This window comes from Cavia porcellus, unplaced genomic scaffold, assembly GCF_034190915.1.
Source record: "Cavia porcellus strain 051 isolate PalLab524CR breed Dunkin Hartley unplaced genomic scaffold, mCavPor4.1 scaffold_25, whole genome shotgun sequence".
Classification (NCBI taxonomy): Eukaryota; Metazoa; Chordata; class Mammalia; order Rodentia; family Caviidae; genus Cavia; species Cavia porcellus.
This window is the reverse complement of record NW_026947508.1, coordinates 37457700-37482596: the sequence shown is the minus strand read 5'-3', so window position 1 is coordinate 37482596 and position 24897 is coordinate 37457700. Positions and strand designations below refer to the sequence as shown.

General features: G+C 44.2%; 2 protein-coding genes across 12 annotated transcripts in view; one reads left to right on the top strand and one right to left on the bottom strand.

Annotated features, from left to right (window-relative positions):
* LOC100731064 (lysine-specific demethylase 4A) overlaps positions 1-10830 on the top strand; it is a 52484-nt gene extending 41654 nt beyond the window's left edge. For all 3 annotated transcript variants that reach the window (XM_063236301.1, XM_063236300.1, XM_063236302.1), the window contains exons 14-22: positions 1574-1778; positions 2197-2273; positions 2946-3001; positions 4562-4670; positions 4974-5159; positions 8361-8531; positions 9505-9624; positions 9907-9999; positions 10122-10830. In XM_063236301.1, the coding sequence (XP_063092371.1) occupies positions 1574-1778; positions 2197-2273; positions 2946-3001; positions 4562-4670; positions 4974-5159; positions 8361-8531; positions 9505-9624; positions 9907-9999; positions 10122-10262 (1158 nt within the window). In that variant the 3' untranslated portion in view covers positions 10263-10830. The remainder of the gene's footprint in view (positions 1-1573; positions 1779-2196; positions 2274-2945; positions 3002-4561; positions 4671-4973; positions 5160-8360; positions 8532-9504; positions 9625-9906; positions 10000-10121) is intronic.
* The window catches only part of LOC100730783 (forkhead box protein J3), a 181465-nt gene continuing 156759 nt past the window's right edge, over positions 192-24897 (bottom strand). For 8 of the 9 annotated variants that reach the window (XM_063236303.1, XM_063236309.1, XM_063236307.1 and 5 more), the window contains one exon: positions 192-10352. In XM_063236303.1, the coding sequence (XP_063092373.1) occupies positions 10252-10352 (101 nt within the window). In that variant the 3' untranslated portion in view covers positions 192-10251. Of the gene's footprint in view, positions 10353-20355; positions 20515-20603; positions 20738-24897 lie in introns of all 9 variants that reach the window. The other variant, XR_010043134.1, reaches the window with a different exon arrangement.

The window sequence follows — 24897 nt, the reverse complement described above, 5'->3', positions numbered from 1 at the left end:
AGTCAGGGTAGAGGACCGTAGTTATTTAAGCACACTCTCACACACTCTGGGTGAAAAGCTAGATCTTGTCATGTTGGCTTCTTTATTACCCGTTCCGTTGTGGATGTTGCTGGTGGCCAGAAATAACTAGGGTGTAAGGTGGAAGTAGAGGCCCAGATTGGAGTATTCTGGCGCAATTGAGAAGCAAAAAGTATAAAATGAACAGGTTTATTGAGTTGAGGACGTGGAAAAGAGCACAGAACCCGTGGTGGTTGGGCTGTCTGCCTCGACTGGATACAGAGAAGCAGAAAGTTATGAGAGTTATATGATTGCTGATCGGAAGTGGTGCATGGGATGGATAAAGATGACACGTGAGGAACTGATTGGAATTTTCTTTGTGTGCAAACAGCAAGGGGAGGTGCAATCAGGGCTGAAGAAGAAGCAGGAAGTGGTAAGCATTCCTACCTTGGCCTTCTGCCACGGTGGACCACCGCCATCATTGTATAGTAATTTATACTAGGGTAAGAACCTTTCAGCGACAGGTAGGGAAGCTCGGTTGCTGAACTCAGATTCCCAATCTGGGACACCAAGGGCTTCTCTAGGGGATCAGGCAGGTAGGTGCCAGGTGACCAGCTCAGGCTCTGCTGGGACTTGGAAGTAAGCAAGCTATCACACTCTGGAGATTAAAGCGGCATGGCCGCTGTGAGTCTGGCAAGGCCCCAGTTTCATACGTGCTGAAGGATGGAACCTCAGACCAATACTTTTTGGATTAGTAACTCACAAATTCTTTCTATTGACAGAAAAACAATACCAAAGAACTGTATATGCCGTTGTCAGTGAGGAAAGTGTCTGTTCTGGTTGTTACTTCCAACAGATTAAGTGGGGTGTAGTTTCATGAATGACTGGCGCCCCAGTAGTGAAGTTGGTTAGCATGTGCTACCTATATAGAGTTTCACGAATGGCGTAGCCTTAGAGGTTAACATGTTTTTGGGCTGTCCCTCCTTGGAATAGGAATAATGTTGCCATCCAGTGGTAAAGCCAGCTGGTATTTGTAGTCAATATCATTTGCCGAGGGAGGTATGTGGATTTGATGTTCTTCTGGAGGGGCCCCTCAGCCAGAAACCACAGGTGGATCCCAGCCAGGTGACAGTGCTGCAGTCCTGGTGACTTGCTGACACAGAGTCTCAGAGGCAATCAGTGCTGGCCCATTAGCTGCACCTGTTCTGGGTGCTGTCCCTGAGTGAGGCCACCATGTGGTGCAGCACATAGGGGAGCCCACAGTGGCTGCTCCACTGGCAGCATCTCTGCATTTTATTACCATTTGGAGTAGGAAGACTGAAATCCCAGTTGTCTCTTACCTCGCTCCCTCTTCCCAGTTGTCCCCCAGGGGCCTTTGTTTGATGCTGCTGTGAGAAATTGAATTTGAGTCATTAGAGGTAACTTCAATTAGTAGCTCCGGGATAATGGCTATACACTCGGGAGTTGTAGCCATGGTCATATGAGTAAGAGACTCAGCTTTCTGCTGATGGAGCAGGTGGAAAGCTAAGAGCACAGGCGTGGGCTCACTGCTGTGCACTTTTTCTTCTTCCCTTAGGTCGAATTTGGAGGCCTTAGCCAGAACTGCGGAAATGCTTCGGAATTAGCCTCCCAAAAGCAGAGGACTAAGCCATTGATTCCAGAAATGTGTTTCACCTCAACTGGCTGCAGTACAGACATTAACCTGTCTACTCCTTATCTTGAGGAAGATGGTACCAGCATGCTAGTTTCCTGCAAGAAATGCAGTGTCCGTGTTCATGCTAGTGAGTGCTTCTTACTTTTTTCTTTATCTTATTTCAGGAACAGGGTCTGCTCACTGAATGTCCTTGCTGCCTGCTGACCTTTCCTTTCTTTAAGTGCACAGGCTGCTTATAAGTCCTTGGGGAGTTTGTTTTTGGTGATGAGTTTCTGCATGACTCGAAGCATCGGTAGTTTTACCAGTCAGTTATTCCATTGCACGGTTAGAGATAATCCACAGTAGATTAGACTCTGCTACACACTTGGTATTGCAGTTACTAATGAATCTGCAGCTCCTGTCTTTTTTTGTGATTGAGCCCTGGGGACTCTGATCTAGACTTCAGGGCTTTGGTAAGTTTTATTATCGTTGGGAGGAAAGACACGCATAGGCATATCCTGTTCTGACCTCTGGGTTTAATTTGCTCTTCTTGGTGTCTCTTTTAGGTTGCTACGGTGTACCCCCTGCAAAGGCTTCTGAAGACTGGATGTGTTCTCGGTGTTCAGCCAATGCCCTAGAGGAAGTAAGTATTGCCACACTCTTTCTGTGATCTCCATGAGACTTCGAATACGTTCAGGGTCAGGATCAGGCTGTTTTAGGCTAGACTTGATGTGCCCAGCAATCTACATAGGGCCCAGTACTAGTGATGTCAGTAATGTGAGAATAAGTCTAACATCACTGAAGAGTAGTTTCTGCCCATTTGCAGCAGGGCATGAATAGACCTGGAAGCTTTGTTCATTTCATTGAGCCAAGACCAAGGTGATTGTAACACCACTGAAGAGTTAACCATGGGGTTGGAGCCTCAGTATTGGGCTCAGATAATTGATTTTGCAGGTATCTCTTGATCGTCACCCCCAGAGCCTGGCAATAACCTGCCTAGGAAACAGTCAAGGCTCCATAAATCTTCCACTTTATACACAGAGCAGCTTTTGTAACTTGACTTACTGTTGTTAGGAACAATAACAACAAAGAGGATTATTTTAAGCAGATACTTGATGCACTTTGGCCCCAGTGGTCTCTGTATCCTATAGGGGCGTCTCTGCTTTATAAGGCTTATATTTTGAAGCCCTGCCTGTCATTATATTGCTTTCTTAGGTTGAGGTCAGAGCTGTCCACAAGAAATTAATGGAGATTAGATACGGTGTTATTGACTTGATGGTAACTGCTCCCCGCCCCCCCTTTTTTTTTTGGACAGGACTGTTGTTTATGCTCCTTACGAGGAGGGGCCCTGCAGAGAGCAAATGATGATAGGTGAGTTTTCAGACCCATTTCTTGGAATGCCCCTGCTCAACTCTGACGCAGAGTATAGCAACAGTGTGGGGCCATGACTCTTTTTCCTGAGCACCTGGTGAGGGTTTGGGAAGTGCATTGTGTGGAGTAGGGACAGCATTTTTGGAACTAATTTTAATAGTGGATTGCTGAGAGGAGCCAAGCAGTCCTGGATCTTTCCAGTTCTACTTTCCTTTAGTAACATCCTCTCTTGGGAGGAGCTGAGAATGGACTCAGAGAAGGGTATGGACACCTGAGATGGTGGTGCAAGGCATTTGTGGGCTGGAGGTGGCCATGGGCACTGGGTAGTGAGGACTTTGCTACAGAGGAAACTCCCTAGCCCAGACCTAATGTTTAGAGATAATAGGAGTCCTCCAGGAAGAAAATGAGACACTTGAGAGATCAGCCATGCCACCCATAAATCTACAGAAGATTCTGGGCTTCTCAGCCATTGGGTTGCTCACTTTTATATAGTTGCATCTTTGTTTTTTGTGTCCTGTTTTATTTACTCCTGAGGCAGAAATGTAAGTTGCTGAGGTTTTTCCCCCATGAACACCGGGAAACTTTTTATAGGGTTGTGCATACAGGCAGCGGCATGCAGTGAATGAGTGTCCTGCCTCATGCTTGGCATGCTCTTTCTGATAGATGGCCCTTCTGCTGTCATTTACACTCATTTGAAGGCACTTGGCTGCCATTACTTGAAGTTACTGTGTTCCTCCCAGTTGCAAGATAGGGCTGGTCACAGTCTTCCTTCTTGGAGGTGAGGATTTCTCTGTTGAAGCCTTTCACTGGTCCTTTTAATCCCTGTTCTAACCATGCCCTGTGCGGTTAAACAGCCCCATCAATACTGCTGACCGATTCCATGTAGCATCAGTGTTATCTGTAGGCCTTCATGTGTCCTGATTTTTCTTATTTTTTGCAGGGCTAGTGTTTGAACTCAGGGCCTTGTACATGTTAGATATATGCTTTAGCACTGTTCCATACCCCTCCCCTGATATTGAGAACTTTTACCAGCTTAGTTTTTCTTATCTTGGTGCATGTCATCTCAAAATGCCCAGAACTTAATTTAATCCTCTGTGGATGTCTGTTGGGCAGACCTCTAATGGAAAGTGCGACTTGGGACAGATCTTAACGTCTGAATCCGCCTTAGATAAAGGGAGCAGAAAAGAGATTGTTTCAGCCTGGGAAAGAGTTCTGAGCAGAGACTAGGGGTACCACAACACCGGCAAACTTGGTATGGTGAAGCTATTTTCCAGAAGTGCCTGGGTCCTCTGGGAAGACACTTGAGTTTATTCTCACCTCTGAAACCCACCACAGTCAGGTTCTGGTCCGACTTATTTTGCTACAGTTTTGAGGGAGCAGTGTAAGAAGTGTGATCCTACCTTAACCTGGGACAGTGCGGTGTGATATTTCTGGCTCTCACCTTCCTGGGCTTTGGGAACTTTGTGGAGGAAGTCATTGGTCATTGTGGGTGTGGGAGCCAGTGCTGTTGGAGGCCTATCCTAGAAAGGAAGACAGAGGTGACTGAGACCCTTTTGGCAGGTGGGTCCATGTTTCATGTGCTGTGGCAATTCTGGAAGCAAGATTTGTCAACATTGCAGAGAGAAGTCCAGTGGATGTGAGCAAAATCCCCTTGCCCCGCTTCAAACTGGTAAGAAGAGATGGGTTTGTGGATGCTTCCTAATTACCTTGTTTTTAGGTCTCCGAGTAGAGGAGGACAGTGTATATCTGCTTGGCCCTAGTTTTGTTCACTTTCTGGTTCTCACTCAAGTCAGATTACTTACTAAGGAGACCCATGATCAGATGTGAGATTAGAATAGGCTGTATAGCCTCATGTTTTAGGGGAGGGTTGGCTCTTTTTAATCTGGCTCAGTGCATTTGGGGAGTCGATCAATAAAAAAGGCTGGAATGTCTTTCCTGGAATCATTCATTGGTTTTCTGCTACTGTGTGTAGAAATGTGTCTTCTGTAAGAAGCGGAGGAAAAGAAACGCTGGCTGCTGTGTGCAGTGTTCCCATGGTCGGTGCCCAACTGCCTTCCACGTGAGCTGTGCCCAGGCTGCTGGAGTGATGATGCAGCCAGATGACTGGCCTTTTGTTGTCTTTATTACCTGCTTTCGGCATAGGATTCCCAGTTTGGAGGTAAGGGAGGGTGCCATTCTGGAATCCTCTTGACAAAGTGAAGAATCTCTTTCTCTGTGCTATCCATTTTTCATGCCAGCACATATTTCCTCAAGCAGTATGCTTGGTGGAGATCCTAATGAGTAAGTCATTAAGAGAGGACCTCAACTGTCTCTACTCCTGCTTTGGATTTCATAATGTAGTGGCACCAAACTGCTTCTGCGTGATTCCTTTGGATTATCTTTATTTGCTTGCTTGTCCACCAGGATAAATTCTTTGAGGGGAGGGCCCATATCTTTCTTTTGAGCAATACTAGAGATTGAACCTGGGGCCTTGCACTGAGCTGTTTCCCAGCCTATTTCTTATTTTAACACAGGCTCTTGCTAAGTTGCCCAGGCTGGGCTCAAAACTTGTGATGCTCTTGCCTCAGCCTCCCAGATTGCTGGGATTACAGGTGTGTACCACCATGCCTGGCTGAGGATCCGTATTTTATTATCCTGGATGTCCTTTTTATTTCATCTGGTGTCAGGGACATAGTAGAAGCTTTGTAAATATGAGAACTACTGGAGAGAACTGACAGTTTGCCATTAACTGATACTCACTAGGGGTTTATGTAGTTCTTTGGTGAAGTATAGGGAGATACATGGAATGTGAGGTAGTAGAGTTAGGAAAGAGTCTGGGTCGAAGTTGGCATTTGAAGTGGTTCTTAATAAGAAATTGTAAGCAGAAAAGCACTTGGCTTCAGAAGCACAAGATCAAAGCTTAATAAAATGTACATATAAGACTGGCTCTAGAACTGTAGCAGGGGATCGGAACTGAGAGGAAAGCAGCACTAAATAATGAAGATTGTGCTGCACTTTACTACTCTTCTGTTGGATGACTTTCTTCGGTGTTAAGGTTTTAAAGCATAGGGCCAGGGTTTAGTTCAGCAGTGTTAGTGCCTAGCTGGCAAGCGTGACGTTGTGAGTTTAATCCCCGGTCCCCCCTGCGCACGCGCGCACACACACACACACAAACAAAAGATTTTAAAGTATGTGTCTGTGTGTGCACATGCATGTGGTATCAGGGATTGAGCCCAAGGCCTTCAGCCTGCTAGGCAATACTCGGCCACTGAGCTATATCCCTAGTCCAGTTTAAAATTTTCACATAGAATCTGGGATTGTGTAGGTTGGCCTTGAACTTAAAAATTCCTGCCTCAGTCCTCTGTGTAGTTAGGATTATACGTATGTGACACCATACCTGGCTTGCAATTTCTGAGACAGGGTTTCACTACTAAGTTTAGGCTAGCCTGGACCTCAGTCGATAGGCCAGTCTGGTTTGAAGTCATGGCAGTCGTATGCCTCAGCCTCACAAGTGTTGCAATAACATGGGTGTACCACCACATCCAGCTTGTATTTAAAATTTTTAAAATTTCCTTTTTATGTATTTTCCTTTTATATTTCCTTCTTTTGATGGTGGTGGTACTGGGGTATACTAGGGATTAAACCCAGGGCCTTTGTAATGAGCTACATCCCCAGCCCTTTTTATTTTGAGAGGAGGTACTGTTATGTTCTCCAGCTGGATTTGAACTTGAGATACTCCTGCATCAGCCTCCAAAGTGTTGGAATTACAGGTGTGTGCCTCCATGCCCAGTTGAACTATATTTTTAAATTGTGATTCTGGTAATGGCTCTAAGAGTGATTCAGAAATCAGAAATTGAGGCAGTGAAATCATTTAATTTAGCCTAAGAGAGAGTAAGTTTTGAAATCGGAATACGTAGGCAAACCTTTGAGGTATGCTGCTGAGTACTCCAAACTAGGAAGCCCTCGGATTGCAGTCAGCAGCCACACAAGGTGGAAGGAGGCTCCACCATTGAGTAACAGGCTAATAGAAGAGACTTTCCCCATTGTGGTGAGCACGATAATCAAGGAAGAATGTGTTAGGAGCCAGTCTAGAGGAGAGAGTTTTGCACTCTGCTGTTGAGATCACAGAACAGACCTCAATAGTTGCCTGGATTTTCCTTTTTCATGAAACCATTTTATGATCATAAGAGGTGGTTGTCAGACATATGGGTAGTACCTTAGGGAAATGGAGAAATGTTCAGTGTGAAAACAAAGCTTTGGAGGAATAAAGGTCTAAGTTATGATCAAGGCCCACCTCTGGCAGATAAATTCATTTGGCAATGGAACAGGATTGTTTCATGATTATCAGTAGTTGATATACTTTGTTTCGTAGCTGTAGACTGCTGATGCTGAGAGGTAACTGGGGTATTACTGAATATTTCTTTGACTGATTTATTGTTTTAAGTATTTTTTTAAGCACCTGCTATGTGACAAGCAGTTCTAGATGTTAGGAGTTGACTAGTGGAAAAGAGAAGAAAGTCCTTGCCCTCATAGAGTATATGTGAGGTGCATATGCTATAGCTGAAAGATACACACAGGAAGCTAGTAGTACACAGTGTATTAGACAGAACTGTGGTGGATAAAGAGGGTAGAGGAGTGGACAGTGAGTAATTTTGTCAGTGATGAATCTTGAGATGTGAGGAGACCAGGGAGCAAATAACTGGGGAAGGCATCTCAGGTTAATAGCAGTACAAAGGCCCTGGGCTGGGATCTACGTAGCGTGTATATTGAGAACTGTGGCTGGAGTAGAGTACTTGGGCAGGTTATTGGAAGTGTTTGGCCGTGAGCCTAATACATAGTTTCTGATACCATTGCATTTAGGAGTTCAGAAGGAGTAATTTGAATTGAGAGCACCATAGATAGCAGGGACCTTATAATGGGAAGTAGGTTGTTGCAGATAGCTGAGAACATTCATCAAACTTCAGTCTCTGTGTCCTGTCCCTGAGGGTAGGGCTAGTGCTCAGCTTAGAGTGCAGCAATGCTTGGGGCCAAGGCCTCTGGTCCCGTGAGTCTACTCTGAGACTCTGATAGGTAAGAGTAAGCCATGTACATTGTGGGTACGATTTGGTTGGGTCCAGGGAAGTCACAGGGTATATTTATGCAGAAGGACCAGTTCCGGGTTAGAAGCTCAGGGGAAGTGAAATTTATGTAGGCGAATATGACACTGGCTGGGATGTGGGTATGTGGAAAGAAATGATTCAGCTCCTGTCTCTTCTCTCCTTGTTAGCTTTTTATTCTTACGCTTATCTCTTTGGATAAAGGGGAATGCATTGATTTTGGTTCTTGTTTGCCAGACCCATGAGTACAATGTGTAAATAACCCAAGCCTCTGTTTCTTTCAGCGTGCCAAAGGGGCCTTGCAGAGTATTACTGCTGGCCAGAAGGTCATTAGCAAACATAAGAATGGGCGCTTCTACCAGTGTGAAGTGGTCAGGCTCACCACTGAGACCTTCTATGAAGTCAATTTTGATGATGGCTCCTTCAGTGACAATCTGTATCCTGAGGACATAGTGGTAATGTCTGCAAGCAGCTTCTCTGGCAGTTTGGGACTTAGGAGTTTCTAGGCCTAGTTGGTAGACTGCCTGTGGGTATGCTTGCCTTTATTAATAGGTCCTGTGAGTTCTTTAATTTTCCCTAAAAGACATTTATACTGGTTTTTCCTTGCAAGGAAAACTGTGCTAATAGGTTACTGTGCTTCCCCTAAAATTTCATGGGAATCAGTATTTTCTCCAGTTCTCTAAACTACACATGTTTTGGCCAGACTATCCTGAAGGCACCTAATAGAGTGGAAAAAGCCCATTCTTTAGTATCAAATTGTGCACGTTTTGCTGTTCCAAAAGATGTATGACTCTTACAGAACTATCCAGCTATTTTTTCTACCATGCCATCTTAGCAGATGTAGAATCTGCTCTTTGCTATTTACAGTTGAGGGCTTTGGGGCTAAGGAAAAACTGGTGGGAACCTCTCTAGGCCATCTTCTTCCAGGCCTGTCCTTTCATTCAACCATCATTGACTGTGTACCACACCTTAAGCTGGGATATAGTTGAACAGTCATTTTAAAGTATCCTTTTCTAGAAGGAGTAAAGGTTCTAATGTATTGTGCCATGACCCATGGTAGGTAACTGCTTTTTGTAACTTGCCTGTGTTTTAAAAACACTGTTCTTAAATTCTGAGTAAATTTCTAGCATTTCTTTATGGAAGAGTCGTAGAAAACAAGTGAGTGGATGTGAAGATCACTGATTTTGGCACTTAGCTCCTATGCTTACTGAGTTTGCTAAATTCATTATGCCTGTTCATTTTGTCACCTAGAAGCAAGATAAGAGATACAGGGTAGACTCTGATTTGCAAATAACCTTTCAGCCCAGAGTAAGTAGTCTATAGGAATGTCAAAGCGGAAGCATAATCTATAACTTATTTTTCCCTGAGTAGATGTCAGTTACCATTGTGCTGAAGTGGACCTTTCATTGTCCTTTTTTCTTTCTTCAGAGCCAGGACTGTCTCCAGTTGGGTCCTCCTGCTGAAGGAGAAGTGGTCCAAGTGAGATGGACAGATGGCCAAGTCTATGGAGCTAAATTTGTGGCTTCTCACCCCATCCAAATGTACCAGGTAGTCAAAGGTTCCTGTTAGGAGTGCGTGATAGTCAATTCATTCAGTGTTGTCTCTTGGGTCAGGTGATTCTCTGCTTTTCAAAGAACTACTATAGGTTGGTAATAAACTTTGTAGAGCTAGCTCTGTCCTACATCTAGTTTCCTAGTGTGCGGAAGTGGCAGTCCTTATTACTTCAGTGCCGTAGTGATTTCCTTTGGATGAAGGAAGCTGCTATTTTCATGGGGTAGACAAGGGAAACTCCAAGGTACCCTAGCCCAAAGGTCTTTGTGTCACTGGCAGGTGGAGTTTGAGGATGGCTCACAGCTTGTGGTTAAGAGAGATGATGTGTATACACTGGATGAAGAGCTTCCCAAAAGAGTCAAGTCTAGACTGGTGAGTGTGTTTTGTGTGCCATTGGATCCCAGGAGCAGGAGGGAACAGAGCTGGGGCATGTCACTTTTTCTCCCTTGGGAGAGTTGGCTATAAAGTGATTTGGTTTCCCTGTTCTTCTGCAGTCAGTGGCCTCAGACATGCGCTTCAATGAGATTTTCACGGAAAAAGAGGTGAAGCAAGAAAAGAAACGGCAGCGGGTCATCAACTCTAGATACCGGGAAGATTATATAGAGCCTGCACTGTACCGGGCCATCATGGAGTAGGTGCTTCCAGCGTCCAGCAGGTTCCCAGCCATGGAGGCGAGAGCGCTCTGGTGTTCCACAGCACAGCAGACACACGGAACTCTGAAGTCTCTAAAAGTGAAGTTGTAAAAAGAAAAGGAATGAAATCTTCGACCCCATCACCTTCTTAATCCCCCTCTTCACATTCTGCCCTAGTGAAAGGACAAGCCATTTTGGGACATGTGGCAGCAGCTGCTGATCTCTCAGCTGAGAGGCTGAGCACTGGAATGCTGTGGCTGTACTGACCCAGGTTCCAAAAGGAGTCAACTGTGCCAGTTGGGCAGATTGCCCTGCTCCTGGCCTAGGACTTCGTTTCCTACCAATTAATCACCACCCTCTAGGCAGAGGTGCTGGTACTTTCCCGATTCCTTTTGTATTTATATGTGTGTGTGTGCTCGAGTGTGTGCGTGTGTGTGGGCGTGTGTGTGTGGTCTGGATCAGCTTCTGCAAGCCCCTGGCCTTTACTTTCTTCCTTGCCTATGCAGGGCAAACAAAATGTGAAATTCTGTTCTCGGCTAAGCTGAGTAAAGGCCCCTGGGAGTTGGCTGGAGGTGGATGTGACATCTGTCTAGGCCTGGAATGGCCCCAAGAGAATGCTGGCAGAGCTGCAGTATTGAGATGCTAAGGAGTTGATGCCATCTCTTTGTCCTCCTTTGAAGGAGAACATAGGGGTAACATGGTCATGTGCCCTAAACATTCTAGGGGACAGAGCTTCAGTGGCACAGTATTAGAGGGTGTGGGTGGGGAATACCCTCAAGGGAGGACTTTAATGATGGAAGCAGGCAGAGCCTGGTGGGTGAATCTGTTAAAAGAAAATTGCAATCATGCAAGGGCAGGGAGGGTTAGGATGAACTGGGGCCACTGGAGGCCAAGGGCAATTATAGGTATGCCCTTGGTCTGGGGGGTGGGTGGGAGGGGCTTGATTTCAGGGTGGGGGGGGTGGGATAAGGGGGCAATACTGAGGGGGTTAAACAGGTTTTTGCTCCTCACAAATTTGTTTGCCTGGGCCCGGGATTGGAGGGGGTCACAACTATTCCCTATGTATACAAGAAACAAATTTATAATTCCCCTTTTTTTGTTACGTATGAACGCTATAAACCAAATTATTTTGAAAACTGGTGCATCACCTTGTCCTTAGCAATAAAGTATGTTGAGCAGACGATTGGTTGTGTCTGCCCCAAGGAGCCCACAGGGCCCAGGGTCAGGCAGGGGTGTATCCAGAGTCATAGGCTCTGGAGAGGGCTACTATGTATCTTAAGAATCAGTCAGGCCTAGAAAGAGACAAAGTATGGTGAGTTATGAAAGAAGGGCCCTTCTGGCTAGGATCACCTTTTTGCTTCCCCGGTTTTATAGATGGCCAAGAGAAGGTAATGGGAAGGACCAAACCACTCTGAGTCATCTCAACATGGATCTCTCACTTCCATTCTATCTGATTTATCTTTACTGAGCTATGTCTATGCGAGCTTCCACACACATTATGGAACTAATTGAAAGGAAAGAAAGTGTTAGTGCTTGAAGACCAAGCAACTTATCCCCCAGTGATGTCCTAAAGCTGCTTGCTGAGCTACCTGTGGTTCCTTAAGAAGCCTGCCTATTGGGTCTCTGAGGGCTGAGTAGTTGAGTGTAGGGGTGCTTTGGGATAGAGAGGAGCAGTGGCTGCAGGATTAGAAGAGGCTTGGGTCAGCTCACTCAGTACTTTGTGTTCCTGGGCTTTGGGAGGTGGTTGCCACTTGGTACAAACTGAGGGGAATGGAGGAGCAAAATATTTCAGATATGCTGTTTTTAACACTACTTGGGCCAAGAAAATAAAGTTGACACTTATGTGGGATTTGGGGGCTTCTGGCGAGGCCGGGCAAGGCCAGGACTTACTGGTTTGATGACTGGGTCCCAGGCCTCTCCACTGGCCTTATTATAGCCTGCAGCCTTGCTTTAGAACCTACAGGGCAGGCTGCCTGATCGAATCCCAACTGAGACATTTTTTTTTTGAGGCGGTATTGCTGTGTAATTAAGTGTGGCCTTGCCTTGAACTGCTGTACTCCTGCCTTAGCCTCCCGAGTGCTGGGATTACAGGTTTGTGCCGCTGTGCCCGGCAGAGACTTTTAAGCCAACCATTTTTCTAAAAAGGTTGCAATTTTAACTTGTGGCAGTGTAATGTCCTTTAGGAGACCCAAGCTCAAAGAGGTGATAGGGCTTTCCAACTCACAAAACGCTGTCGGGACTGGGTACAGGACCTGAACATCCTACAAGCCTGCTGCTCTATTACTGAGTCACACGGTCATCCTTGTCCTGTGGTTCCCTCTCGCTGCCAGTACAGTCAGGCCCAAACAAAGGCCGCATCTTAGGCGAGTTCCCCCAAAAATATGTTTGCCAAGGTTAACAGCCTTCCTCTAATAGGGTGAGGTCTTAGGGTTGGTATCCAAAAGTGGCAGAAATCCATCCTTAAATTGTATCAGTGTATCACCAGGACTCAGTTGCTGGAATGAGGGAAGCAGAGTAGGAGAGAGAAGAGGACTCTGGAATTGCAAAATTAAGCAGTTGAGCAGGGTTAACTAGTGCATCCACCGAGTATCGAGGTTCTAAGTTGGTGACAGACGCTGGCGGCCTGGATGCCCATACCCTCGTACCCCGCGGGACTGCGCAGACACGTTAAAAGTCCGGAAATCCGGAGCCCTGGGCCTCAGCGGCCCGGTTGGCTCTCCCGCCTTGAGGACTAGGAGGGGCGTATATCGGCGGGGAATCACCGTGGCCAATCTACATTTCTGTTCCCCGAGTTTCGACAAGGAGCTCGCGAAGACGCTGGGTCCTCGGGAAGGCCTGAGCGCCCTTCCTGCTTTGCAATCGGCGGGAAGCTTCCTGGGCCGAGGGGACGGGAGCTGGGTGAAGGAGCAGCACTTGTACCTCTTGCGGCACATCCTCGGCGCGCCCGGAGGAGGCCAGGCGGAGAGCTCCGGGCTCCAGCGCCTTTTTGGGCCGTCCGCCTCCATGCCCGCCCTAACTGCGGCGCAGCCCACATTGGCTACCCCAGCGGCCCGTCCGGCCCCCGCACGCCTATTGGCGGCCGAGGCCCGACCCCCGACGAGGGCTCCGAGGCGGAGAGCCGGATTGGTGGTCCCATCGTCCCGGGTCGCAGTCGCACGCTCCGCCCGCCGCTGCGTCCCCACTATGGCGGCGCCCATACAGTCCAGCGCTTCGTGGGCGGCAGCCGGGATTCCCTGCGGCTGTGGCCGCTGCCTGCGCCTTCCTCCCTCGCTTGGGGCTGGGCGCTGCCTCTCCCCGGCCTGCCTCTCGGCTGCGGTAAGCACTTGTCCCGTGCGCTTATGGGCGCGAATGGGATCGCGGATGAGGGCTTGTCGCCTCGCCCCTCCCCCAGGCCGGGTCTGGGGATGGACGGACGCCGAGCCCGCGCTCCTGTGCCGAGAGCGACCTGGCGGCGTGGCCCAGGGGTCGGCCTGGGTTTTGCACGACCTCGTGGTGTGGGGCCGCTAGGCCTAGGAGCAAGGCCGGCCAGGCGGGGGCCAAGCAGTCCGAGCTTGCCCGCTTGCGGGATCTCGCGGCGCCGCGACCCTTGGCGCAGAGGAAGGACGCAGTCCTTCGGGCATTGCTGTGGGAAGACGGACAAGTTTAGGGAGTCAGCCTTGCGAGCTTAGCGGCTGTCATTGCTTACTGCTCTGTCAGGAGCTAGGTCTTCAGAGGCGACAGGGGGCAGTTTGATTGCCAAGTACTCTTCCTTTCTATCTGGAGCTTTCTTCTCATTGTCTTCTCGGCGATCTGGTTTGCAAGAGTAAACATGTTCGGGAAGAGATTGCGTTTGGTTAGGAGACTGCGTGTTTAGTATGTTGAATTCCTTTTTTACACCGGTACCCGTTTTTCTCATTCTGTTTTTTGTTTTTGTCATATAGGAGGGAGGGATCAATGAAGTCAGCTGTTGTCTCAGGAAATAAAGAATATTTACACATTGTTCTGTGACACGACACTTCTTTGTGTGTGTGTGTGTGTGTGTGTGTGTGTGAGAGAGAGAGAGAGAGAGAGAGAGAGAGAGAGATGGGATCAAAACCAGGACCTCAAACATAACGTGGCAAGCACTCTCCCACTGAGATACACGCTCAGCCCAATTTCAGTATTTTGAGTTCTATAATGTTGGACATGAAGGATAAAAGAAACACTAAGTTACTGAAAGTAAGTCTTCATGACAATTTAGATTGTTTCTAAGTCAGAATCACTTTGGAATGATGATCACTGAACTGTTTGATATGCCTTTAAGTCAGCAGTGAGGGAATTGAAAGAAAGCTGTTACAGAAGTTGGTGACCCAATGGTAGCTTCAAATAATCTCTTGAAGTACTAATTGAAGTGGGTTCGTTAGTGGTGTAGGAATCTAAGCAGCCAAATTGATAAATTTGGAATTGTATTAGCTGTGCTCAGCTGGAGCCCTGTTTTAGAGTCCAAACGAATGGCACCGAACTAAAAGGTTACAGGGCTTTTGAAACAAAAAAAATCCTGTTGGAAACAATTTAGCTAGAATATTACATTAATTTTTAATTGACACCTGTGTCCTGCTTCTTTGTTGAGCAGGTTAATTTTTCTCTTGTGAATGCAGCTCATTCTGCTTTTCTCATGGGACTTGTACCCTGAATAATTTTTCCATTCTTCTCTGTCAAATACAGGGCACAAGATGGCGTTAGTTATGGCAACCCACAACACTAATAACTCAAGTATAGTTTGAATTAAGTGGTGAATTTCTTAAGACTTAATGTCTAACTGTGGCTTAACAGAACAGTGGTTATGGAACAAGACTCACGTGAGTCTAGATTGCCTTGCTTAACCAAGTGTCTATTTTTATTTGTTTTGAGAGAGGGTCTCACTATGTAGTTCAGGCTGGCATTGAACTCACTATGTGACCCAGACTGGCCTTGAACTCATAGCAGTCCTCCTGCCTCAGCCTCCTGAGTGCTGGGATAGCAGATGTGTGGCACCATGCCTAGCTCCCTCAAGTGTCTGTTGAGTGCATATTTTGTGCAAAGTGTTGTGGAAGGGAACTGAAAGACATTTAAGATATGAAATTTATTCTGCTGGGCCTGTAATAGAGTAGAGAGCATAAAGGACACATATGAAAATGTGATAATGGTAATGATATGGTCTCTAGAATTCTAGTACAGTAAGAACTATAGAAATCAAGAAAAAGGGAAACTTATCCATTTGAGGAAGGCTTCACAGGGGAGCTAAAGCTTGAGTTGGGGCCCAAGAGTGTGTCTGGCCTGTCTGGAAGAAGATAAATGAGCTGATAGAAAGTGTGGATGGTAAAGGTAGCAGGGGGAACTTGAAATGTACCTGGCTGGTTCCAGGGATTCTTTCGGAAGAAAGTGGGAGATGAGGTCGTACAGAAAGTGAGTGAGTGGATAGGATCAAGCCGAGGTACCTTTGCCCCAGGAGAGAACATAGTTAACGTTAACTGATACTCTTCAAGTGAAGACAGAACTAAGCATCAGGAAAGAGACTCAACAATACTTTGCCACTGTCATTTTCTGATTAGCCTCAGATATTTGGGATAATAGTTCTCAGCCATCACAGACTGGCACCTCGGGTTCCTTTTTACTTTGCTTTTTAATTCCTGTGTGCAGTTGCTTGCCAGGACGTGTTGATCCTACATCCACTTTTCTCTCCATTCCTGATGTCATCACACTGCTTTGGGCCATTGATAAAACTTCCGGGAGTTGACCCAGAACACTCCTCTCTTGCAGGATTGTTTTCTTTCCTCCCACTTGCCAGGTGTGCTGCCATCTCTTCCAGGTGCGTCACTTCTGCCAAGACTTTTAGTGGTTCTGGGTATGTTGAACTAGCCATAGAACAGCTGGCATGAAAGTATGGGCAAATGTTTTTATTGGCCACACCTTCAGATTTTACTGTTCTTTCCTGATTATTTGAACTGCTTGCTCTTTGTGCTTTACTGTTTGTACTTATCTTGGCTTTTTCTACCTTAAGTGACCCTCTTGAATTATTCTTACATATGTTTAGGGCTGTTTGTAGGAAACTTCTGTGAATTGTTTCTGTGCTTTTCTTCCCACGTAATTAGTGCTCTCCTTAAAATGACTATAACTCTGTAGTCTTTTTGTCTTAACTTTCAGTCACGACATAGGACTGAAGCTTTCTCCAGATGTGAATCATGATCTTTGTCTCTAGCAAAGTTTTTTTACTTAGTAGATACTTAGCAAATATATTGAAAAAAGCTTTGAACTAGATGGATACAAAAAAATGCTATGCGGAAAGAAAATGCTGCCGTAAAGTATGTAAATAATGTTATTTATGAGAAAATCCCTTACTGAGAGACAGTGTATTGGTCTGGATAGCTTGGGTTAAACTATACTAACAAAAGTCTTAAAGATTTTAGTGATTTAACAGAACTGAAATTGATTTCTTCTTCATGCTACTAGGGGACTCTGCTTCCATAGGGATTACTCAGGAACCAAGACAATTGGTGGTCAAGTGAATGCTGGCTTTTTAAAACATTCTGTCTCAGGGGCTGGAGGTTTAGCTCAGTGGCATAAACACCTGCCTTGCAAGCAGGTGGTCGTGAGTTCGATCCCTGGTACCGATAAAAATGAAAAAGACAAAAAAAAAAAAAAGATTCTCTTTCTTTTATACTTCATTGATCAAAGCATGTCACATGGCCAGACCTAACTTTAAAGCAGGTTGAGGAATTGTACTCTTAGCATATGCCTAGCAACAAAGGACCAAAACGATTTGATGAATAGCAATAAGGACTACATCTTCTATGGGTGTCATAGACTGTCGAAGATTAGAGATGGCCCTCCTTTAAAAAAAAAAAGAAGATTAGAGAGCAGGAATAAGAAGTACTACTATCAGATACAAACACTGATAATAGCAAGAATTAATAGCTCTAGGCATAGTGGAAAGGTAGATTCTGAGTTAAAAGTCTATAACAAGAATTTATAAATGCCAAGGCCAATTATACGAGGATAATATGTTCCATATATAACATAGTTATTCCTGAAGGCATTACTTTTTCTGGCCTTCGTAATCAACAAAGCATGACCTTGTGACATCCAAAAATTTAAAAAGTTGAATTACATTCAAGATACTGGATTTAAGAAATCTGTAGTTATTTGAAATGCATTTTCATATGATTGGATAAAATAAAGAACTTACAGTTGAATTGAGACTTGCAAAGTTGTTATTTGGGGAGGTTGCACTTTTGACAAAGAATAAGCAGAGAAGGTTGGATGGAGCCCTGGTTCAGGAAACAGAAGATCTGGCTTCAGAGCTTGTCTATACTACTAACTGACATTGAAAGTGTGTGTATGAGAGCCAGACATGGTGGCTCATGCCTGCAATCCCAGCACTCGGGAGGCTGAGATAGGAGGATCGTTGCGAGTTGAGACCAGCCTGGGCTACAAAGTGAGCTCAAGGCCAGCCTGAACTGCACAGTGAGACCCTGTTTCAAAAAGACAAAGAAAGAAAGAAAGAAAGAGAGAGAAAGAAAGAGGAAGGAAGGAAGGAAGAAAGAAAGAAAGAAACTGTGTATGTGTGTGTGGTGTTGGGGGTTGATCCCAGGGCCTTGAATGTTAGGCAAGTGTTGTACCACTGAGTTACATCTCCAGCCCCAGGTTCCTCCAGACCGAGTTTCCTTGTCAGAATGCTGGGATTATGGCATACATAGCGCAGTTGTAAAACTAAATGAATTAGTTCCGGTAAAGTGCTTTGCACAGTAAAATACCTAGCTCAAAGTAAACATTCAAAATCAGAGTAGCAGCAGCAGCAACAATAGCAGGATTTGAAGAAATTTCAAAAGAATAGATAAGGAAGCCCCAGAAATATATGAATTCTCTCAGATTTTCCTGTTTCTTTTTCTTTCCTCCCTCTTCCTTGGACCACATTCCTGCCATGCCTTTTAAAATTTTCATATCTTATTGTATACTTAAGTGCTTATCCCACTATACTAAGTAGTCTAGTTATTCCAGATATTTATTGGACACAAGCTCTGTGCTAGACTATGTGTTATGGCACTGGAAGTGTAAATGGTACGGCTCTGGCCTCAGAAAGCCTATAGTTTTGGAGGACCTGAGGGAAGTAAACCAGTAGTTATAATACTGTCAAGCCACAACATGCTTATAGGCTTGGTTCTAGGACACTTCAGGAATACCAAAACTCAAGGACATTCATGTTCAGACAGCAGAGTGTTTGCATATAACACTCAAAAGAGTTCCTTCATCTTTGTTAGCTTTGGATTACTTGTACTGCCTGACACCATGTAAATGCTATGTAAACAGTTATATTTAGAGAATAAAGACAAGAAAAAAAGTGCATGTTCAGTACAGGTGCACTTTTTTAAAAAAACACTTCTCATCTGTTATTGATTGAATCTGCAGAGGCCTGACTACCTCATAACAAGGTTTGTGACTGTCTTGTCATGTTGGGAATATAAGTAACGGTTTTCTAGAGGAGCTCACACCTAGTTTAAGTTTTGAAGAACCAATAATTACTAGCTGGTTGGATGTGGCTTTCAAGGCTTGTCATGCAGGAAACAGTGAGTGCCAGGACCTAGAGACAGAAGAGCAAATCTTGCTGCTTCCTGAGTGAGGAGGCTTGCAGGGCAGGAGTGCGGAGTGTGTTTGGGCAGTGTGTAGGATTGGTGCTGTAGAAGAGTTTGAGAAGGGCTTTGTGAGTTGTGCTTTATCCTCAAGGTAATTTGAGCCCCTGGAAGAGCTGAAGGTAGGAAATGACTGTCGTCAGCTTTGCCTTTGAGGAGAACTGTGTGAGGAGGTGGCTGAGTAAGTATGTGTCTTGTTTTCCTGGCATGGGAATTTCTAGGTTTGCAATCGTAGCCCATGCCTGCTACACGAAAGTCATATTTACATTTAGAGGAGAGATTGAATGAGGTGAGACTGGAGGGAAGGATGTGATAGTTGGGATGGTGCAGTAAGATGAGAGGTTTATGTGTCCTGCTTTCAATAGCAGAAAAGGATTTTAGTCACTTCACCAGTTTCTACCGTATGACCTTGAGCAGACTGTAGAATTGCTTTCTTGATGTTCTTGGCTTTCAAATTTGGAAAATAGGGATAAAAATCCCTATCTTGCAAGGTTGCTCTGCAGATTGGAGGGAATAAACGTAAAAAGCTTGGTCCTGCCAGGTATGGTGGTCAGGCCTGTAATCTTAGCACTCTGGAAGGCTGAGGCAGGAAGGTTGCAAATTCAAGCCTAATCTGGGCAGCTAAGTGACTTAGTGAGACTGTGTCTCAAAATAAAATACTCTTGAGGGTGCAGCTCAATGCAGAGGTCCTGAGTCTGATCCCCAGTACTGAAAAACAGACAGACAAACCTGGCCCTGTGTTTTTAGATATATAAAGGACCTCTTACAATAAAAGTGATAGTTTTTATATTTAGCAATACTGGGAATGGAATCCATGGCCTTATATATGCTAGGGAAGCACTCTGACATTGAATTGTACCCACAGCCCTCTCTATTTTTGTTGTTTTAGCCAGGGTCTAGGTAAATTACTCTAAATGGCCTGAAACTTGCTATCCTCCTGCCTCATGGTTTTTAGTAGCTGGGATTATGGACGTGTGCCACCACATCTGACTAAAATAATAGTTTTAATACTCCTAATGTTTAGTATATTGCCTCTTGCTTCTAGCCTATGGTGGGCAATCATTAGCCTTAATGCTTACCACCTAAAGATAACCACTGCCAACTTTGTGGTTTTATTTATGCATTTAAGATGATTGATGAAGGGGCTGGGGATTTAGCTCAGCGGCATAAGCACCTGCCTTGCAAGCAGGTGGTCGTGAGTTCGACCCCTGGTACCGATAAAAACGCAAAAGACAAAAAAAAAAAAGAAAAAAAAAAAAGATGATTGATGATGCTGATCTGTGAGGTTAAGGCATAAGGGACCTTTTCTGATAGCAGGAAAGGAAAGTTGATAGGAATATTGTAACCAGTGAAACAGTGTTTAAGGCTGGGACCTGGAGGGTCTCAAGTCCAAGGCCAACCTGGGGAACTTAGGAGAACCTTGTCTCTAAATATAAAATAGGCTGGGGTTCTACCTTGGTGATAGAGTTCACCTGGGTTCAGTCTTTTCGTTTTTCATTTTCATTTTTTTGAGACAAGGTGTCACTGTGTAGCTGAGGCTGGCCTCAAACTCATGGCAGTCCTCCTACCTCAGCCTCCCGAGTGCTGAGATTACAGGTGTGTGCCACCATGCTTGGGTTCAATCTTTAGTACTGCAAAAAACACATGAAAATAGTGTTTAAGTGTTAGCATTTCATATGTGGCCATCCAGCTGTTTCCACCCCTCAGAAATGACACTTACATGTGTGTACATCTGCTTTCTTGTCATTGATGTTACTGCAGTATGCTCACCGCCTGGGCTGCTAAAACGTAACAACTTCTCCATGGCCTGTCCTTGTTAGCTTCTTCCCTTCTGGTATTTTACTGTTTTTTCATCTGATGATATTTTTAAAAAAAATATGGTAATGAGGGTTTAATTTAGTTTTGTTTTCTGTGGGTTCCTCCCTAATCATCCTGACTTGACAGGAGTTCTTCCTCTCTGAACTCATGTTTTTCTGATTAAATGTCGTCTACTGTCTTGTCTTAATGTCTCTATTTCACTAAATTTTCTTTTCATTGATGTCAGTCTCTCTTCCAAGATAATTGAAGAGTGGCAGAATTATGTTTTTTAACATGGGTTAAGAAACCATTGAAACCTTTTGTTTTAAATATGTCAAACAAGCCAGGTATGGTGGCGTATGCACGTGAGAGGCTGAGGCAGGAGGATTGCTGCAAGTTTGAGGCCAGCCTAGGCTATGTAGTAGTTCATGGTTAGCCTGAACTGCCTAGAGAAATCCTGTCTCAAAAAGACCAAAAAAGGGGGTGGGGGTTTAGCTTAGTGCCACAAGCACCTGCCTGGCAAGTGCGAGATCATGAGTTCAATCCCTGGTACCAAAAAAAAAAAAAAATGGTTATGCAGTTTGGAAAATTCTGTTTTTTAAAATGTGTTGTAGTATCCACTTTTTGGCTTCAAGGGTGCTTTAAAGCTTAAAAATTACCAAATACCTTCAGGACTTTCATCTTTATGGGTTTGTCTGTTGGTAATGTATTTAATGCATTAAAATGATTAAATGCTGAGAAAATTTTAAATCAGAAGAATACACAGTACATATTCTATTAGCCATAACAACTGTGTTATTCCATGTCTTCCCATGTTATGTAACCTCCAAAAAACCCTATTGGACCCTTACGAGCGAATGAGGGTGAACAAGGCAAATAATGTTAGAATTATTATGAAAAGTGTTAAACTCATGGATCCCCTTAAGGGGTTTTGGTGACTCTTAAGGACCTCAGACTACTTTGAGAACTGTGTAGCTACTGTATGACAGCTTTTATTTCATTTTATTTTGCAATTCAATTTAAATTTTTGCTACATTTTAGATATACATGATAATCACATTCATCATAGAGAATTTGTACCTGTACATGATATAACCTGTTCCTTTTCTTTCCCATTCTCCTCCCCTCCCTTCAACCCCTCCTCTCCTCACCATTTACAAAAGCTTTGTTTATGATAACTTTTACATCGTACTTCTATTTTTTTAGAGAAAACGTCGATGTCAACATTTAAAAACTTGTTCAAGATGCACTCAACATAGTGCATTCTTTGAAAAGTAGCTGGTTTTCAGCCTTGGTTGCACCATTTCCTGTGTCTGGGAAGGGTGGATGTTTGTGTTTGGGGAATATCAGGTAGATTCCATGCTTCTGACAGACATTTGCAATTCTAGGAAAGATAGCAAACTGGAAACACCAGTACTTCTATTAAAGAAAAATACTCACCCAGGGGCTGGGGATTTAGCTCAGCAGCATAAGCGCCTGCTTTGCAAGCAGGCAGTCGTGAGTTTGATCCCTGGTACCGATAAAAAGAAGAAAGACCAAAAAAAAAAAAAAAAGAAAAATACTCACCTTATCTTAACTTCTGGAAATTGCCTAAGATCTTGCTCTATGATAGCTGGAGAATTTTGAGGTACAAATTTCATGATTTCTTAGTGTCTCATGATGAAGTAGAGTGATGATTCTGCTTTAAAAGATCGTTTTCACGAGCTTAGCCACATTGATGTCTTTTTGTACCACAGAAGCTGCAGACATTAGGAAAGGCACGGAAGAGGGTGGTGCCACCAGCCCTCGTAGCGTGGGACCTCATGTGCCTTGCTCAGCTGGGGGAGGCAGTGCCAGTACAATTAAACATTAAGTTGCACATGGGTATTCTGGTGTTTCTTTCAGTAACCTGTTGAATCACTTCAAACACCTGTGTCAGTTTCTCCCTGTTTGAAGGTAGATGGCCCAGGCTGCTAACAGGGTATCACCTGGCTCTTGGTACAGCCCTCTCCTGTCTGTCCTCTGCGTTACCACTGGAGCAAATAGGCATCTTTGTGAAATGAGATCCACCCCATTTCTCTACTTCTTCCCTCATGTGGTTCTCACTGCCAGTAGGATGAGTTTTCAACTCTTTAGCTCCTATCCTTCCACGGTTTCAGCTTCCCAGAGGCAGTTTAGTTCAGGCTTTGCCTTTTTTTGGAAGCTTATGGGCAGTGACTAATCACTACCACCATCATGTCTGAGCTTCATTTATCACTGCTGCTGGGAGCAGGTATTGTGTGTGCCCACTGCTTTTCTCAACTGTGTAATAATGGCTTTTGTCTGCATTGAGAAGACAGCTTCTAGCAAAGTCAAACAGTTACTTTTCAGGAGTGCAGCATAGCTTTATTATTATTATGCTCCTTCCCTTGCCTTTTTTAAAGATATGGGCAAGTAAACAATATGGAACTGCTACATTGACCTAAAGCTTAGAGTCTCAAAGAGTAGCAATAAAAGAGTACCTTATCTCATGATATATTATTTTACACATACATGCACAATAATATGATACCCATCATTAAGTCTTAATACGCCATATTATTTCAGTTTTTTAAAAAAACTTCTTAACAAATAGGACATTACATTTTTCATAAAGCCCGGTGTGTTTTTTCCCTCACAGTCTCCTCTTTTTTTCACTGGAGAGAATCACTAGTTTTGACTTGAAATTCTTTTCTTCTCATATATATTTTTATACTTTTGCTACATGTACTGTGTCCCTATACAATACAGAACAGAGGACCTGCAAACTGGCATACCAGTTTTATTGCACACAGCAGTACACATTCATTTATATATTGCAGGTTACTATTTTCAAGCTACAATTTTGCTTTCCATCTTTTCTGGGCAGAGTGCCATTTCTCAGTTGCCTTTCAGAGCAGTCTCTATTCTACCTCAGCTGGCCTGGGCAGAGGAAATTGTCTTTTCAAATACTACTGTTGAGTTTTCTTAAGATCAGTTATGTTGGGGCTGGGGATTTAGCTCAGCAGCATAAGCAGCTGCCTAGCAAGTGTGAGGTTGTGAGTTCAATCCCCGGTACCAAAAAAAAAAAAAAAAAAAAAAGATCAGCTATATTCAGTTTTTGTGCTACTGGGAGTTGAACCCAGGGCCTTTGCACTGAGTATATTCCTAGCCTTTTTTATTTATTTTTTTGACCCACTCTTGCTAAGTTGCCCAGGCAACTTTTGATCCTCCTGCTTCAGCCTGCCAGAGTGCATTGAGTATTATTAATTTTCCACATAGAGGTCACCTTTTCCAAATAAAATTATGTCTAGGACTTGTCCTTTGAATGCCATTGAAGAAAAGAAAAAGGTAAAAATCCCCTATAAAACCAGACCTTAACAGTTCCTATTCAAAAAAGTTTCCTTTGTAAAAACACATATGAACTCACATGTGCAAAACTGAAAGTCTTGTTCCCGGGTTTTTTTTTTTGTCTTTTTCCTTTTTATCGGTACCGGGGATCGAACTCACAACTGCCTGCTTGCAAGGCAGTCGCTTATGCCGCTGAGTTAAATCTCCAGCCCCTGTTCCAGGGGTTTTTTATTTCCCATACCCTTCCAGGCTTTTCCTTAGCTCTTCGTAAAAGGAGTATCTAACCAGTTATAAACATTTTTTAGCTTCCTTTTTTATTTCCCATTTTTACTTTTTTTTTGTCATTTTGTTTGGCTGGTTTTATTTGAGACAGAGTTTCTCGGTGTAGTTTAGGCTGGCTTTGAACTTGCTGTGTAGCCCAGCAGTTCTCCTCTTCAGCCTCCCAAGCGTTAGGATTATAGGCCTGCACTAGCACGCCTGGCTATTTCCTACTTTCAGAATCCTATTAGAAGGGCAAGGGTTTAGCTCAGTGGCATAAGTGCCAGCCTAACAAGCGCAAGGTTACCAGTTTGATTCCTGGTACTAAAAGAAAAAAATCCTGTTAGACATTGAGTTTCTGCTTAATAAACCACTGACCTCTCATATTGAGAGCCAGAGTCCAATCAGGAGAAAGAAACTACCTGGCAATTTGAGCAAAGTTTGATACAATTAATTACAGCAAATAATTGAAGTAACTTCAAAGTAACTAGTAAAAAGTATATAAGAAATAGCATGTGGAAACATGGCTAGCATTATCAGCAATCACAAAAAAGGAAATCAAAACCACAGTAACATGCCACTTCCTGCCCATTAGGAAGGCTATAATCTACAGGATGGATAACAAATGTTGA